This window comes from Choloepus didactylus, chromosome 5 (assembly GCF_015220235.1).
Source record: "Choloepus didactylus isolate mChoDid1 chromosome 5, mChoDid1.pri, whole genome shotgun sequence".
Lineage (NCBI taxonomy): Eukaryota > Metazoa > Chordata > Mammalia > Pilosa > Megalonychidae > Choloepus > Choloepus didactylus.
The window spans coordinates 145,752,208-145,771,457 of NC_051311.1; the positions used below are offsets into that span (position 1 = coordinate 145,752,208).

Below are 19,250 nucleotides of genomic sequence, written 5' to 3' on the forward strand. Positions count from 1 at the left end.
ACTCAGCGTAAAATATGTAATTTTTAACAAGAACTACATAAAAGTGGGGGAATGAGGGAGTATAGGAACACAGTTTATGTGTCATATTCAAGTTAAGGTGGTATCAAAGAAAAACAAGATTGTTAGAGATTTTAGATGTTAAATTTAAGCCCCACGGTAAACACAAAGAAAATATCAGAGACTATGACCATAGAGATGAAAAGTAGAATAGGGGTTCCGAGAAGTGGGGGAAGGGGCAATGGGGAGTTAAGAAATGAGTGTAGGTTTTCTGTTTGGGGTGAAGGGAAACTTCTAGAAATGGATGGTGTGAAGGTAACAGCATTGCAACATTCTAAATGTGATTAATCTCACTAATGGAATGCTAGGGAGGGGGTGGAATGGGAAGATTTAGGCTGTATATATGTTTCCACAATTGAAAAAAAAAAAAAAAAGTCTAAATTGATGACAATTAAATGCCAAGAATGATCCTGGATGGGATCTGAGGATGGAGGAGAGGAGGCTCAAAGGGACACAGATGGGACATAAGGGGAAAAAAAAAAAAAGGAAATACAGAATGTAAGCTTTGTATCAAGGTTGAATTTCTTGAACTTCTTAGCTATGTTTAATGGGATTGCATAAAAGAATGTTCTTGTTCATGGGAAATGTATATGTGAACTATATTGTTTTTTCAAGGATGTGTGCAGCTTCCTCTCACATGTTCAGAAGACAGAACAATAGATGATGGATGATCAGGAGGGAGGGAGGGAGGGAAAGAAAGAAAGAAATGGTGGTGTGACAGGATGTTAAAGGTGGTGGATCAGGGTATCGGGGGAGGGGGGTCGGGGTATACTGGAGTTCTATGCAGGGGTTTGTACTGTTTTTGCAACTGTTCCTGTAAGTTTGAATTTATCTCAAAATAAAATTTCTTATAAAAAATGACAAAACTTATGGGAATGAAAGGCACAACAGAAGAGATGAAAAACACAATGGAGACTTCCAAAGGCAGACTTGAACAGGCAGAAGAAAGAATCAGTGAACTAGAAGACAGGCTATCTGAAATCCCACACACAAAAGGATAGAGAAAAGAATGGAAAAATGTGAGTAGGGTCTAAGGTTGTTGAATGACAGTATGAAGTGCACAAATAGCTGTGTCGTGGGTGTCTCAGGAGAATAGAAGGGAAAGGGGGCAGAAACAATAATGGAGGAAATAATCACTGAAAATTTCCCATCTCTTACGAAAGACATAAAATTACAGATCCAAGGAGTGCAGCATACCCCAAACAGAATAGATCTACTCCAAGACACTTACTAATCAGACTGTAAATGTCAAAGACAGAGAATTCTGAAAACAGCAAGAGAAAAGCAATCTGTCACATAAAAGGGAAGCTTGATAAGACTATATGCGAATTTCTCAGCAGAAACTATGGAGGTGTGAAGGCAGTGGTATGAAACATCTAAGATACTGAAAGAGAAAAACTGCCAATCAAGAATTCTATATCCAGCAAAACTGTCCTTCAAAAATGAGGGAGAGTTTAAAAATGTTTTCAAACAGACAGACACTGAGAGAATTTGTGAACAGGAGTATGGTTTTCTATCTAGCAGTAACCACAGTGATGCAATGAATTACTTGAGACAAAAGTCAAGAGAGGAGAGAGTGAGAACAACTCAAGGGAGGGTGTCCTGAGCGATTCTCATCTTGGTTTTTATTGAGATTTTCGGGGTAGGGGGACGTGCTGGCACTCAAGGCTATTTAGGGAGGCAGGAGGGCAGGCAGGACATTTTGACCTTTATGACACAAAGATCGACAGGCAAGTAGACAACAGATAAGCCTGGTCTTGGGAGTGGAATGTACTACATGCAAGAACATAGCATAGCAAAGCAAGACATTCCCACCGTCTTCGACAGGAGTTTAGACAAAGGCAGTCTTCTACCTATATGCATGCTGAAGCACAAGCAGAGTTGACAAGTTTTTTATCCACAGAATTCCCACACAGGAGACCTGCACTACAAGAAATACTAAAGGGAGCACTACAGCATATAGGAAAAGACAGAAGAGAGAGGTTTGGAAAAAAGGGTAGAAATGAAGACTATCAGTAAGGGTAAAAAGTGAGAGAAAATCACTAATATGAACGAACATTAATGAGCAATCTTTGAGAGTTAAAGTTGAGAACACAGGTTACCAGGCAATAAAAAGAGGGTAGAGATTGGGTATTTGATGCTGAAGGAGTACAGAATGTTCAATACAAATTGATTATAAATATCTAGAAATGGCTAGCACAACATTACCAGATGGTAACACAATATTCTATGTACACTGAACAAAGATGAGCATGAGTATGGTTGAAAGTGGAAGGCTAATGGCATGTATGGCACCAGAAGGAAAGAAAGAGGATAAGGACTGGGACTGTATAACTTAGCAAAACCTAGAGTGGACCATGATAGTGAACAAATGTACAAATACAAGAATGTTTTTACATGAAGGAGAAAAAATGAATGCCAACATTGCAAGGTGTTAAAAATGGGATAGTATATGGAAAAATACAAATCAATATAAATTAGAGTCTATAGTTAACAGTAACATTGTAATACACTTCCATGAAATGTAACAAAATCAATATACAAAAGCTGAATGTCAGTAAGGGGGATATAAGGGACGGGGGTATGGATTCTTGGTGGTGGTGGTGTTTCTCCTTTATATTTCATTTTATTTTTTATTTTTTTATTTTTTATTCTTTGTGGTTTTTTCTTCTCTCTTTGTGGAGGAAATGGAAATGTCCTCATACAGATTGTGGTGGTGAATGCATAAATATGTGATTATGCCAGGAACCATTGATTGTTTACTTAGGATGGAGTGCATGGTGTGTGAATAAAACTGTTTAAAAAATAAACAGAAATAGACAAGTGCTAGAGAAAATGTGGAGAGGGAGGTACCCATTCACTGTCAGTAGGGAAGTAGAATGATGTAGCCTATCTGGGGTACAATGTGGTGGTTCCACAGGAGGCTAAGTATAGGGTTGCCATATGATACTACAACCCCATTATCAGGTATATACTTGGAAGAACTGAGAGCAGGGACATGAATGGACATTTGCAAACTGGTGTTTATGGCAGCAGCATTCACGATTTGCAATGGATGGAGGTGGCCTAGGGTACATCAACTGATGAACAGAAGGGTGAACTGTGGTGTATACATACAATGGAATACTGAGCAGCTGCAAGAAGGAACGAAGTTATGACGCATGCAACTAAGTGAATGAAATGAGGACAGTATGTTGAGTGAAATAAGCCAGAAATGAAAAGACAAATGTTATAACACCTCACTAATATGGACTAAATATAGCATGCAAACTCTGAGAATTGAATTCAAGAGTATAGGTTATCAGGGGAAGGTTTATTATAAAAGTTCCCCAATTGTAGGCTCTTACAGCAGTCACATCAATTCCTGAGTTGTTATGGTTATTTTTAAATTCTGAGATGCTGAGCATTTTGTGAATAACCTGGCTGTTCCTGGAAATTCGGGTATTTGTGTGACACCTGAAAATCAGCGCTAGAGTTCTGCAGCTATATCAGCATTACCCCATACAGCAACTGTTAAAAAATATGAAAAAGAGATCAGACTTCAATTAGAAATATGAATGAAGCTGATCTGGTTAGGACCAAGGCAAATAAGACTAAAGAGTAAAGGACGGTATCAACTGTGTTTTAAAACTTCAACTTCTATATGAGACCAAAGAAAGAGATGTTCATTTGGAGCAAAATTTATATTTTCTGTGGCACACTATCCAATTTAACTTGTATGGTCAGTTTATTCGAACACCATAATTACCATGGAACCTTGAATAGGGAGTGAGATCTTTTGGTTTGTACAGGTTAGTGTGATGCCCTGATACATCCCAGAGTAACCTCGGCAGAGATTATAAAATATTTGCAAAGCCTCCTTGAGGGGCTGGGAAAAAATGTGTAAATATTAAACTTCCCCACCTGGGGAAACCCTGATATTCTTGGCAAGCACTGGTGACTACCAATTTAAAAAGCCAAGCCCTTGATCTTGGGGCCTGCCCTTAAGAAATCTATTCTTGCAAAGGAAAACTAAGCCTACTTACAATTATGCCTAAGAGTCACCCCAGAGAACCTCTTTTGTTGCTCAGATGTGGCCTCTCTCTCTCTCTAAGCCAACTCTGCAGGTAAACTCACTGCCCTCCCTACTACGTGGGACATGACTCCCAGGGGTGTAAATCTCCCTGGCAACATGGGACATGACTCCTGGGGAAGAGCCTAGCCCTGGCATTCTGGGACCAAAAAAGCCTTCTTGGACCAAAAGGGGGAAGAGAGATGAAACAAAATAAAGTTTCAGTGCCCGAGAGATTTCAAATAGAGTGGAGAGGTCATTCTGGAGATTATTCTTATGCATTATATAGATACACTTTTTTAGTTTTTGGTGTATTAGAATAATTAGAAGGAAATATCTGAAATTGTTCAATTGTAATCCAGTAGCTTTGATTCTTGAAGATGACTGTGTATGCAGCTTTTACAGTATGACTGTGTAATTGTGAAAACTTTGCCAACTAACACTCCCTATATCCAGTACATGGACAGATGAGTAACAAAATAAAGACCAAAATAAATAAATAATAAGGGGAAAGAGGGTAGGGGGTGTTTTGGGTGTTCTTTATTTTTATCCTTTTTTTTTTTTGAGTAATGAAAATGTTCTAAAATTGATTGTGTTCATGAAGGCACAACTGATTATACTGTGAGCCGCTGATTGTACACTTTGGATGGATTATATGGTGTGTGAATGCTATCTCAATAAAACTGCTTTAAAAGAAAAGATTTAAGAACTAAGACAAAACATAAGCTATTTATTCAACTTTGCTATATTCACAAATAAAAAGCAGCATTTTAAATGCAGAAAGGTTCTAACAGTAAATTCCACAAAAGAACATGAGCTAAAATCTGCCTTTAAAATAATCAGCATACAAGGTAACGGTCAATAAATTACACTGAAATATATTTTATCTCTGATTTGAGCACTAGCATTCAAAGTTTGCAAACTGGTGAATCAGTTGGGTTTCATTCTATTTCCCATCCTGAAATTAAATTCCTAACCCAAGTTACTTGTATTAAAAAATCAAGCTGTTTGGTCAAAGGGGTATTCAGAGGAGAGAATGGTATCAATGAAAACCCTTACCACTACATGAACATTCTACTCCTGCAATACTGTGTTCCTACAAAAGACAATAAATACCTAAACATAAATATATGATCCTATTTCAGACATAAATATATGATCCTATTTCAGATCTAGTGATCGGATGGATGTACAAAACTGTTACCTAAACTAATTGGAATCTATCATTATGTTCTTCACTTTCTAATTTACCTTTACCTACTACGGTACTATGGTACTATGATTTTAAGTATCTAAAACTGAACTGGATGAGTATCAGTAAAACTTCAAAACTTATCTCCATTCACACTCTGAATGTATCAGGTATCAAATAGTGATAGAAAAGCTTACTTTTCTGAGAATATCTTTCAGCTGCAGGTGATCTGGAAGAAGTCTGCCCGAATACACCAGTCTCTGATCCTTAGTCAACTAAGAAATGGGACAAAAAGAAGAATTCAACTTTTTCTAATTATAAAAATTGAAGGCTGGGACATATCATACATTTGCAAAATTGTCCAAGAAAATATTACTTGGGAATTTATGAAACTTCAGTAAAAAGGAAAAGTACTTTAATAATGAGGAAGTCATTTACCCTAATTTGTTACACACACACACAGCATGCCGTAATCTGCTGTAACAGGATTGATAAAGTAAAAAATTCCCATTGAGAGGCATCACCCAAAGGCCTGAGAGTATGAACCAGTCAGGTTGCCTGAGCTGGGATGGTTCCAGAAATGATTCTATTGTGTTTCTCTTTCCTGTTTTCCAAGTGCATTAATTTTTCCCTAAAAGCTAACAGCAGCATTCTGAGTGCACCAGAGAGCTGGGGACTGCCTCTTCCATGATTTTTGTCTGATACCCCCACAAGACCGTAAGCTTCCTGAGGTCAGGAACCATAGCTCAGGCCTCTTTGCACACCTAATTTCCAGGGCAATGCCTGGTACATGGCATTAATAAATGAGCGAAACATTAAAAAAAAAAAAAAAAAAATGAAGGCTGGGAATAACATTGCTTAAATACAGGTAAAGTTAAACTCTTTTAAGGCATAAATAAGCAGAAAATTGACATATACTTTAAGAATTTCATTTTTCCAAACCCTACTGAAGAAAAGACATCTAAGAGCTCAACAAATGGCAGTATATCTATTAAGTGATACAATAAACTACAGATAATTTCCAAATAAAAAATACTTTGGGGGGGAGAAGGTAAACTGGAAATGTGTCTTTTCAGCCATAATACAATGCATATGTGACTATTATTCAAAACCTTCAATACTACAAATGAGGACTATTAATAGTCGATCCCAAGATAAAATTTCAGGGCTACCAGAATTATTTTGCCTTGTTCTGTCAGTATTTTAAATGTCAGTATTAAAAATGAACCTATAAAATTTATTTTCTTCTTAACAAACATCATGCAGAACAACTTATTGACTTTAATTCAATAACCATTTGTATTTAGTTACAGTTTTAGGTAACCACTCTAGTTTTTATTATTCCTGATACTCTCAAGAATTTCTTGGTACATTTTTTTAAAAATACAAGATTAAAGAAAAATCAACATAAGTTTATTGGCGATTCAGTTGTCAACTCTATATGCAATCCCAAATAGGTAATAAGTTCTGGTTGTCTCTGTCATATTTTATATTTATGGTAAGTTTGCTAGGTATTCACACTGCTAGCATTAGAATATTTAAAATCAAAGCATTTACATATAGTCCCCATAATGCCTATTTCACAATTGAAGAAACAGCCAAATGTTTCTCGAATTCTATCAAAACAATTAAACATTATCTATATAACAATTTTAATATATCAAATCCAAGCAACAACTATAACAATTTTTAGACAAACTATGTACTCAACATAACTACTAAAAAGGAGTTTAATATTTAAAATAACCAAAATAGAAACAGAAACTGTTATACTGAGTGAAACTTATAGTTCACAGATCCTCGATACCAAAGACCAAAGGACAGGTTTAGTTATGCTTCCAAGATACTTTACTGTTAAGCAAAATCAAGCTTCTCCTGGAAGCATTTTTGAGTGTCTCATTCCTAAAATGCTCATGTACAAAGTTCTATGTACTACCAAAGAGAACTAAAGATTGTTTTATATACATACATCAAAAGTTTTAAAACTTTAATCAATATATATATAAATATTGAGTGAGACATTTGAATGGTAAATTATATAAACATGTGTGAAATGCTAAACATTCAATTCTTGGACAAAATGGATTATTTAATGCCTTATAAATTTCCAAATGTACTTACTACTTCATCTGGAACCTAAACAAGTTCCTTTAGTAAGTACAAAGTACTACCTAAAGTAAAGTCATTATAAACTATCATTTTTTTTCACCAAACCAAACATTTAATTAATAGATACTTCTATAATTATTAAAGTTTATAGTATCCTTCTGAATAAAGGACATCAGTCCCCTCATTTCTTTCTTACGAATTTTTGCATTTACTTTACTATGAAAATATTCAAACATATGCAAAGTGGAGAGAATAGTACAATGAACCCAAGTTCTAAGAACAAGGAATTATCAAAATTACCAAAAAGTCAAAAGTCCCAATTCAGTAGGTTGAGAAAGCTTCCAAGAACTCCCAAGTAACCAGCTTCAGCAATTATCAACATTCTACTATTCTTGCTTCATGTAGCGCCAATTTCTTTTTTTTTTTTTGAGTATTTTAAAGCAAATACCATACATTTCTTTTTATCTATAATAATTTAATACATATCTGTAGTTTTTTTAAATAACCATGTTATCACAGTAAACAAATTATTATTATGCAATACCCACTTTTCCCACTTGCTCAAAAAAGTATTTTTACAAATGGGTTTCTGTATCAGAATCTAAACAAAGGTCACTCACAGAATTGGGTTATGTGTCTTTCAATCTTTAACAGTTTCCAGTTCCTTTTAATTTTTTCTATGATATTTCTTTGTTGAAATCTTTGTAGAATTTCCGAGTCTGAATTTGGCTGACTGTATCCTCTGGTATGGTATAGCATGCTCCTCTAGCACTGTATAACATAGTTACATCTAGAACGTTAATTAGATTAAAACCCTTTTGGTTTGGCAAAAGTACTTCATAACAGTGATGTTTACTTCTTGTTGGATCACACTGTCACCACAGGTAGATACGTTGATCTACTTTTAGCGAGTTAAGATTGATCAGTAGGTTCAGTTGTCACCTTGATCCACCCCTTATAAAATTCCCCATCAAAATTCACCTTTTCAATTACTAGATCCAATTGCCTACATCCATTCTTTCATTAAGGGTAGAAAATCATTATTTTCTAATCTATCACTCCTTATATGTTTATTAGCTATGACTCTTCTAAAAGAGCTTTATCTTATCAACTACTTGGTTCTCTAGTCTATACAGGTAAGGTAGGAAAGAAGCTCAATTCTTTCCCTTTATTAGTTTTCAAAATGAGTGCTCAAGCAACCTCCAGAAGTGACCCATGGGTCTTGCTTTTTTAAGTATCATTATGAACTTGTGGAATTTTATGTTTTTCAATGCATTGCCCTTTTTTATATGCTCAAATTACACCATCTTTGGTCAGTAGGAGTCCCTTCAAGTTGGCTCCTGTGTCATTTTTTTTAATTAGAAAAGTTGTAGGCTTACAAAAAAATCATGCATAAAATAGTTCCTGTATACCATGCTATTATTAACTCCTTGCATTAGCATATTTGTTACAATTCATGAAGGAACATTTTTATAATTGTACTAGTAAATATTGTCAGTCATTTACAATAGGGTTCGTTGTTTGTGTTGTACAGTCCTATGCTGTTGTTTTGTGTGTGTCTGTGTGTGTGTTTTTTGACAAGACCTCAGTAGTCCCTAACTGCTTCCTTGCTTTCAGACAAAAGAACTCCCAGGTTCATCTTCCCACATTTCCTGTCCCAGATCTAGAATCAGCCATTGATCCAGGAGCCTTGATTCCTTTTAATGGAAAATGGTACCTAAAGACCACAATCAGGGAGGTAGGAGTGTTTATTATTACTTCTTTGTTACTACTTCTAGGACTAGGACTCTTCAGTGAGCTGAGTTAGAAAATAAGTATTTTTTTAGAAAGAGAAACATAAATCCTGAGTTCATATTCATATTTCCCGTTTAAATAAAACAGCATTATTTTTTCACTTATTTTATTTGTATCTTTTTTTACCCTGAAAATCTTATTCACTCATAATATTAACAAACATATGTCATTAGCACATGTACTTATTTGCTTTATCCTACTATATATAATAGTCTCAAAATAATAACAACAGTAAGACTACTGGGTGCAGTTTAAGATTTCTTGTGATTTTTTCTGTCCTTAGTCTATATCCCACTAGGAACAAGCAGTTAAAATACTGTGTTTCAAAATTACTTTAAATAATTCTTATAGCTATGTTACCATCTTAGTACTTTAAGTTTTCATATTTCCATTTAGGAATTACTTTCTTCTATTTAATTTTATTTTTTAAAAAGTATATTTAACATACATGGTTACAAAGTAAAAACCACAAAGTAAGGTACATTTCCAGAGTACTTTTACAGGTGTTTTTGTCCCTGTCTCCTTCTCCACATTCTTTCCTGCCCCTATAATTTTGGATTACCCTTCCATCATTTATTTTCAAAAATATAAGAAATTCAAATATACACACACATATACATACACACACACAGGTATTTCCTCCTTTTCTTACATAATAGGTAGCATATTATACTTACTCTTTTGTCTCTTCTGTTCTTATTTAATAGGCCCTGGAGATTACTTCTTAGCACTATGTAGCTATCTTCCCATACTTTTTTTTTAAATTAGAAACATTGTCAGTTTACAGAAAAATCAAGTATAAAATACAGAGTTCCCATATACCACCGTAGTATTAACACCCTCCATTAGCGTGGTATATTCATTACAAGTCATGAAAGAACATTTTTATAACCCATTCCTTTATACAGACACATCATGCACCACTATATGGAAGTACTACAGTTCATTAATGAATATGAGTGTTTCCAGAATTTTGTTATTACAAGATTCTATTTATCTCTCTATTCCCTCACAACATCCTGGAAAGGGGAGATCATTAGCGATCTTTATAAAGCAATCTGGATGAAGTGGTAGAGTACAAACTAATTGGAATGACTTCAAGAGAAAAGGAGAAGAGTGTATTTACAGGTAGTGAATATATACAACTTATTTAAAATTTTGCACTAAAGGGAAGGAAAGAAATAACAGCAACAGCCAGAAGGAAAATGGGATCAAGAGGGAGGGTCTCTCCCAGGGGTGTGAATCCCCCTAACAACGTGAGAAATGACTCCTGGAGATGAGACTGGACCCAGCACTGTGAGATCGAGAGGATCTTCTTGACCACAAGGGGGAAAAGAGATGAAACAAAATAAGGTTCCAGAGGCTGAGAGATTTCAATGGAGTCGCCATCACTCTGGAAGGTATTCTTATGTGCTATATATATATATATATATATATCTCACCTTTTATTTTTAGTGTGTTGGAATGGCTAGAGGGAAATATCTGAAGCTGTCAAACTGCAACCCAGTGACCTTGCTTCTTGAAGACGACTGTATAACAATGTAGATTGCATAGTGTGACTGTGTAACTGTGAAAACCTTGTGGCTCACACTTCCTTTGTCCAGTGTATGGACAGATGAGTGGAAAACAGAGACAAAAATTAGATGAAGAATAGGGTGGGATGGAGAGGATGGAAAGATTTAGGTGTTCTTTTTTTGCTTTTATTTTTATTTTGGAGTAAGAAAAAGATTCAAAAATTGATTCGGGTGATGAACACACAATTGTATGATGGTGCTGTGAATAACTGATTGTACACCGTGGATGACTGTAGGGTACGTAAATATCTCAAACTTTATTAAAAAAAGTAAATGAACAATGGAGGGAGGAAGGGAATGGGAAGCTTTGGATGTTGTTATTTTAATTTTTATCCTATTTTTTGGAGTAATGAAAATGTTCAAAGTTTGTGGTGATGAAAGTACAACTATATGATGATACTGTGAACAACTGACTGTACACTTTGAATGATTGTATGTTGTGTGAATATATCTCAATAAAATTGTATAAAAAAAAAAAAGAGGAAGGGTCTATTTTTTGTTGGCTGATTGGTTTAAGGAAGAAAAAACTAACATATCTGCATGCCAATAACAATCATCCAGTAGAAAGACAAAATTGTTCATGCCGGATAGAAAATACAGAATTTCAAGAAAAATGTCCTGGGCTAGCTAACATAAGGGATGGGACCTTGTGTAGAGGAGGTAGGCTTAACCAGTTTACCAAGCAACAGAAGAATATGGCTAAGATACAGCAGGTGAAGAGGAGTTAAGAAACTTGTGGAAGAGCTTACCACCACCACTCAAAGCCTCAGTTTTCTCATCTGTAAAATGAGAGCAATAATAGTATCTATTTCACAGGACTGAATTTTCACAATGAAAACGCAGAGCACCATAAATAATGAGCATTTTGTGAGCATTAGGTACCTGCTTTTCCTACATCATGCAGTTTCATGAAGATCTAATGAGAGATTATGTGAAAGTTTTGAAAGGCTATATGACTAGCATCAGATGTGGGTATTCATTAGGCATAACAACATGATTAGGACTCTGCTAAAATAAGTTTAGTTAAAGCTGCAATGGCTATCACTTTTAGAGACTAAAAATGAAAGCCCCAATTCACATTAGAACAATTTTCAAGTCTCAGTTTAAAATGACATCTATAAATGACAAAAACAAACATTTTAAATTAATTTCACTTTCTATATACAAAGAAGAAAATATTTCCATATTGCTAAAAAGAATTCCACATCCAAAACATAAGTTACTTAACTTCCGGATTTTAGTGAAAGGACCTACTATCTACCAACTACTTCTAAATGTAAGAAATCTATGTATTATCTCCTGTCTGCATGGGTAACCGCCATTTCCCACTAAGCTATAAGGGTAATGGAATTAATCAGATAACTTTATCACAAGTATCACTTCTAAAGAGGATGGGAAATAAAATCATGCTAGAACACCCAGTATTTGGGACTACCAATAAAAAATATACTTAAAGAACATTCAACTTAAAAGTTTTTCCCCATCATTCATTAGTTTTAAAACAATTTTTTTCATAGAAGCAATACAGAGCACTGTCAGTTCAAGCTGAGACCTCACAGACTCCAGAAGCCCATGCTTGAAAAACCTTGCAATAAAGTAAAACACAAGCATTAAGGATGACCACCTAGTTAAAAATAGAGGTACTGAAATCTCATGATAGCTATAAAATGATCATCCAGTTTATCTGTAATGATATTTTTACATCAAGATAAAAAGCCAAAATTAAAGACTTTGACAACTCCTAGTACCAAAATTATGGGTCCCAGTTTGACAAAAACATCTAAATAATAATTGTTTGAAAGCTAACACATGAAAACCTATTTAACCCAAAATATAACTTACTGTAGCATTACTAGTAGGCTGAAGAGAGACTAGTAATCCCTTAACCCCAAATCCAATTTTTTTAAAGCCTACACCCACTGAACAGAAAGGCTGGGCAATGGCTAAGCAAATCTCTCAGCAGCATGAGGAAAAGACCTAATAGCATCCAGCAAAATGTTATGACATTTGCAAAGAGAAGGAAAGATGCAACAACCTTTACCATTTGCACCTCAGAGGTCCCTTTGCTAAATCCATCCGGGGCATGTGCACATTTCTTTCATATCACTCCTTCTGGGTCCTTTGTTCAAATTTTTCATCTGTGCCCAATTCTAAAAGCTAGGGTTCTTCAGATAAGTACCAAATTTGTCTCTCTATCCCAGGCCTCTCTCTTCCCCTCATACCCAGACCCACATATCCAAATGCTTAAAAGGTATTTGATATCCCCAGATGTCTTAGAGGCAACTAATCTTAAAACTTCTACAACTGATCTCAATTCCTAACTCCCAAACATTTCCTCCTACTTCTTCCCTATCCCAGGAGGCACTGAAAGTATTGTTTCTGTGGGAAATGAATTCTGTGAATTTGTATTGGAATGTATCTCTCATCCATCTCCCACTAAAGATACCCAACATAAATCTCCAGGAAATTCAGAAACAATATAAATGCAAGCATGGCTTAGCCAAACTACCTTTATTCCTTATCTCCTCACAGTGACAATAAGTAAAACCAGCATACAGAAGCTTTAAGAATAATATTTTCTGGAACTCTTCAGGGACATTCCTTGTTCAGCTGTTTCCACTCATAGCCCATTCACAAAGGAGAGGTACATACAACAGAGAATGCCAAAATACATGACTGTTACGTTCACACAAACTTATCAAAGATAAGGCAAAGTCAAGGAGCTTTGAGGTCTTAAAATAGTATGATCCCATAAACTTCCCTATAATTTATCAGAATAAACAGAAATAACTGCACCCAAAGTTGATCACTGTTAAGGTTATGCTACCCATTCATCCATAACCTTTTCATGACAAATCATCAAACACATATACCTCCTTTTATATTTCAATTGCTTCTTTCTAGTTTGTAAGTATAATACTGAGATGGCAGGTCCCTAAGGGCCGTTCTTCATGTTATTATATATAAACACTACACATAATGTGAATAGTAATGGTTAAGGGCCTAGGCTTTCAGGTCAGAACAACCTGGTTCAAATTCCAGTTCTACTACTTAATAGTTCTATGGCCTTGGGTAAAAAATTACTAAGCCTCAAATTCATCATCTGTAAAACAGATCTGACAATAAAACTAACATCACAGGGTGCTTAAGGGTAATAAGTGTGATAAAGCATATAAAGCACTTAGTAGATTGCCTGGTATACACAGCAACCATTTAGTAAATGGTGGTTTAAAACCTGAAATACGACAGTTAAATAAAAACTTTCTAGACAATCAAATCAGTATTTATTATAAAAGGAGTAAAACAGCCTAAAAGTTCCAGAAAACTTCTATTTTAAAAAGTAATGACACCTGATAAAACATTACCTTCAAAGTACCATTATTTTTCAAAAAGACATTAGAAGAAGGCTACAATAGAGTTAAATGAAACAAACTTTAATCAGCCCTCATTCAATACTGTTAGTCTGTTTTTGTCATTAACCTCACCTTCAATTCAATACCATAGCACCCTTTGTTCAAAAAAGTTTTAAAAATCTGAACAATATTACTAGGTGACAAAACCATTTTCAATGTATGTATACAACAGTTTATAAGAGTAGCTCAAAAATTACTTATGTGTATAGATTATAGTCCCTTTATAGCCAACAGTTCTGAGGGGGTTAAACTAGCAGGTTTAAAAGGCGACTTGTCTAAGGAAGGTAATAGGGTATTACAAAAATAAGAGAACTATGACTCTCAAATTATATATTATAAGCTATTTCCACTGGTAATGAAAATAAGACTTCCTTTGGGATTGTAAGCAATTTGATTACGGAATGTTACATTCTCAGAATAGAACCTCTTGCTTCCTTTAATTCTAACAGAATCTCAAACAAAAGAAACAATTTGAAAAAGCAACAGAAACCTCCCTAGCTGATCAGGAGAGTTAGAAGACTTAAGTAAGAAGATGACTGCTTTAGTTAAACAGTCTGAATAGCCAAGATGGAAGAAATCTGCCCAGAACTAAGGGAAACAATCAAGAAGAATTTTGACCCCAGACTGAAAAATGAACAGGCCAAGACATTCAAGTGCCAGAAAGGCTTACCTTCAAAATTTAACTCAGGGTTAAGTCCTGTCAATCTTAGTTACTGTTTGTGTATGAGAACATATAGTAAGAAAGAAGAGATGAGAAAGGCGTCTATTTTTTTTAAGTTTTCTCAAGGATAGTTCATTATACTTGATACACTAAGATCAACTATTTTCATATACACATCACTAACAACTAAGTTTAAGCTAGATTAAAGTCTAAGACTCAAGTAAAAGTGGCTTTCTTGGCACGTATCTTCACTCTCTAGTAGCAATATCCTAAATTTCAGAATAAGTATTTGACACTACAGATAATTTCAGGACATGAAAAACTAAAGTAATGAAGCAATGACAAATGTCACATTAGAATATGACTCTGAACTATCTATATATACTATCAATATTAATTGGTGTCCTTCCCAGTCCCCAAACCAAGTTTTAGACCTGTTATCAATAGCATTCGAAGTTAAAACTCAAAGAAAGCTCAATCCCACATCTGAAGTTTTGAATGATGACTTTGTAAACATGTTCATAAACATGGCAACTGCCTAACTTCCTATCTGAAAATACCTTCCCCCTCATAACCCATTAAGGATCTATGAATTTAGTCATCAGTGCAATACTAACTCTGAATGAATAGTTAAAAAAAAAAGAAGCTATCAGATCCTGACTCATCTTGCCTGCTTAAAACTGTTAGCCATTCTTTCCCTAAGAAAACTTAAATGTCCCATGAACCTTCTCTTGAAACAGCAACACAATCCCCCAATTAGAGAAATGTTGATCGGAGCCATCAACTTTTCTACTTCTTATTTGGGGGCAACCTGCCCTTATCAAGGCACTGGAGCCCTATTCTGCTTCCAAGTCCACTCACCGGCACCGGTACACGTAAAAATAAGAGGCATAAGAAATTATCTCTGTTAAACACCCAACCAGATCTTGAAACACTTAAACTAGAATCGCCAATATGTCATCATTGTGAGTGGTCCTGAGAACTCAAACTTCCTTTACAATATCATTTACATTGCAGCATGTTCTGAGTTTTAAATAACAACCATACAAAGTAAACTCATTGGGGACAACCTATGGCAATATTTGAGGTACCATTAAACAGCTGATCTGCTGAACAACTGTGATAATTCACATCAATTCTCAAGTGATTGATAAGGCAGAATGTAAACCTGTCAAGTCTAAAAACTATACAAAGTTTTCAGTGAAATTCTATGAAAATATACACAGGGACCTCCATCCCCAGACTCCACTCACTGTCCTTAACCTAGGAATGAATGTTAGATATTATTACAAACTCACTTGGACTTGCTGAAGGAGGGAAAAAGTTAGGTTTGCCAAAAGAGTAGGTCATTAACAGGTTGCATATTATTTAGTACAGCTTCCAAAAATGTCTGCAGTGTGTACAAGAAGGAGGCCAGTGAGGAGGGAGGGGCACAAGAAGTTTGCAACTGATCTAGTCCTCAAGCAGCTGACTAATACACATGGGCATTGAAGGTCTTTCACTAGTGTTTGCTGCAGTGGTAAAACTCCTGCCAAAAGCAGGCTGCTGCAGACAGATAAGGCAAACAGGTTTCACTTTCCCCATTCACATAGTTTTTAAAAGAGAAAAAGTTTAGAAAAGTGATAACTTTTGGGCTATCATACTGTACTAAGTCCCTTTTAAGTTTAAGAGTATAAATAATATCAAGACCCTCACATGGATAAGTACTTGGGAATGGTGTTCAGGCTGTCATTAACAGTTCCATATTAGTCTATGACTTTCAACACCAACTATTCTGAAAAGCTAGAATTTTCTACTTCAAAAATGTGTAAATCTAATCATTCAAAATCAGTAGGAAATCTTTTTAAAACAGAAAATTTTAAAACAAATTGTTATCCCCTATGTCAATCTTAACTTAAGGTTTGAATAAATGAGAATTTCAACTAGTACTTAAGTAGTTTGGTGTTTTGTGGGGTTTTTTTCACTTGCTAAAAACATTTTTATCCTGACAAACACAGCCAATGCCAACTGAAGAGCTGTTTTCCTAAACCACCCATTTTTGCAATAACTGTCCTATTTCTTTGGTTAATCTAAAAGCCTAAAACTAAACTAAAGATTAACATTGAAACAGTCCTAATTCATAAATATCATAATATAGATCGTATGTCTTCCTTACTTAGGTGCATAAAACAAATGTAAGCAGAGCCTAGAAAGCATAGTTGTCTTCCAACAGATTCCTGCCACAGGTTTACATATGCCTGATGCCAAAAATATTTCCCATGAGAAAATCTGAGCCTCTTCATTAATTAGATATAAGGTTTAGTAATTGTTGAACTCCACCTGTTCGAGAATGTAAAGTTTGTAAGACGGAGAATGTGAAAGCTTTGCTTTCATATATTCTATATTATATTACACTTCTTTTCTCTTCTAAATCACTCTAAGGCCTGTGACTTAATTACTAATAATGTCCTTTCAAATCTGACTTTGGGCACAGGCGGAGCTGTACTATCCATCTGTATTTTATTTATTATCTTTGCAATATCTTTGAAAACAATGCCACATTGATTTACATATGGCCATATGAAAGGAGTAAAAAGATGCACCAAACGGTGGGGTGGGGGTGGAAGGTCTTTTCTCCTCTAAATTAAAGAAATTTCCATTTGTACTCTACAGGAGAAAAATGAGAGGGGGGGCAGGGACCAGAAGAAAGTGAAGCTACAACTTACATTTTGCTTCTTGAAACATACACACTAATCTTGAAAGTATAATTTCTAAAGGGGTCACTTAATTATTTTCAAGAAATATTGCTCTTCAATAGTGAACAAATTTCTGAGTCATATGTTGAAAATGAAATTTTCATCTAATAAGCAACAAAAGCTTTAAGGTGGATTATAGTGCGTCTTTATCTTAAAAAAAAAAAAATTCATCTTTCATTCTCTATTAGGTTGGTAACTTTAAGTCCAAGGAAAATGGCCCCTTTTCCATGCCTGCCAATTCTTATGCCTCTTGATATTTCTACATACTCTTACTAATTAACTGAAAGTCACCAGGAAGACATTAATGATGACACTCAAGAGACACACACAACCTCTGAACTAAGGATGCTTAGTAGTCTACCAAAAGAAATCTATTTGATTCAAGAGAGGAGGGGATGAGCAGGGAGATGGGGCAGACACAACACGAAAAGCTGCTGGCGAGGGCAGCTGCACCAGTTTTTAGACACTTACTGGTTTGCTAGGGTACACGTTGGATAGATGCGTTTTTAGTTTCCCCACGGTCCAGTTCAAGAAGCAGCTAATAGTCTGGTCACTGTATTTCTGATTCGGTGCTTTAATGATGAGGGTCACAGGCATCTCCATTCCACTTCGGTCCATGGTGTCCCCAAAGTCGGGCAGTCAACAGTAGCAGCAGTTAAACCCAAGTGAGCCGAGGTGGTTATTGCCTGCGCGACTGGGGTGGGGACGGAAGTAAGTGGGTTCTTAATATTCCGTGTCCAAGTCAGTCACTAGTGCATCGGGCGATACGAAGGCCATTGCCGGTAACAAGGCTGAACAGAGTCGGCGGCGGGGTCTGGGGGCCCGACCGTCGGTGCAGTTTTCCCCGCCAGGTCCGGACTCCGTCTGGCTCTGGACTGCGGATGGAGGCAGGGGGAGGGGGAGAGAGAGAAAAAAAAAAGCGAGAGAGAGAAGGAGAGGGCGATGAGAAGGCAGAGAGGGAAGGAGGGGTGACGGCGCTACCGCACAGGACACCGCCCCGCCCCCGCCGCGACCCCCAGGTGAAACGCAACAAGGCCCCTTCACGATGACCCAGCCCCTCCGGCCAGAGAAGGGGCTGGACGACTCAGGGAGGCTAGCCGGGGGAGGGGTACCTGAGGAGGCCTCAGGGTCGCCACCGCCGCCCTCTGCGCCCGGGCAGGGCCACTGGGCACACAGCCCGACCGGGGGTCCTCCGCGGCGGCCGCTCCCTGCTGCTCAACGGCGGCGGCCACGGTCGGCCCTGGGTCTCGCTAGGCGGCGCGGGTGAGTGGAAGTGGGGAGAAGTTGGCCGCAGGGCGTGGCCCCGCGCTCCACCTGACCCCCCGGGCAGGGCCGGGCCGGGCGCGGCCAAGGCGGCTGCAGGTGGCAGGAGGGCGGGGTCGAGAGCCCAGGCGCCAGCCTAGAGCGCGCGAGTTTTGTTGTTGTGAGGAGGGCCTAGGTCTCCTTTAAGCCGGAAGCGCGGGGCGGAAATGCGTCACGCGCGGCACGCCCTGGCGTGCGGCCTTCCGGGCTCTCCCGCTGTCGCTCGTGGCGTCGGTGCCGCCCTGTGCTCGGCTACCCGCGGCGGAGAAGCTGATGGGTCCTTGGGAGCTTCCCTGGCCCGCGCATTCGCTCAGCCGCGAGCCGCAGACGCCACTAAGTCTAGTTGGCGCTAGAATTAGTTT

At 37.0% G+C, this 19,250-nt stretch overlaps 1 protein-coding gene across 2 annotated transcripts in view; it reads right to left on the reverse strand.

Moving 5' to 3' along the window:
• The window catches only part of HERPUD2 (HERPUD family member 2), a 63,568-nt gene extending 44,543 nt beyond the window's left edge, over nt 1-19,025 (reverse strand). For both annotated transcript variants that reach the window (XM_037837066.1, XM_037837065.1), the window contains exons 1-3: nt 18,699-19,025; nt 18,058-18,461; nt 5,498-5,575 (exon numbers count right to left, since the gene is read on the reverse strand). In XM_037837066.1, the coding sequence (XP_037692994.1) occupies nt 5,498-5,575; nt 18,058-18,204 (225 nt within the window). In that variant the 5' untranslated portion in view covers nt 18,205-18,461; nt 18,699-19,025. The remainder of the gene's footprint in view (nt 1-5,497; nt 5,576-18,057; nt 18,462-18,698) is intronic.
• Nucleotides 19,026-19,250: the final 225 nt, after the last annotated feature.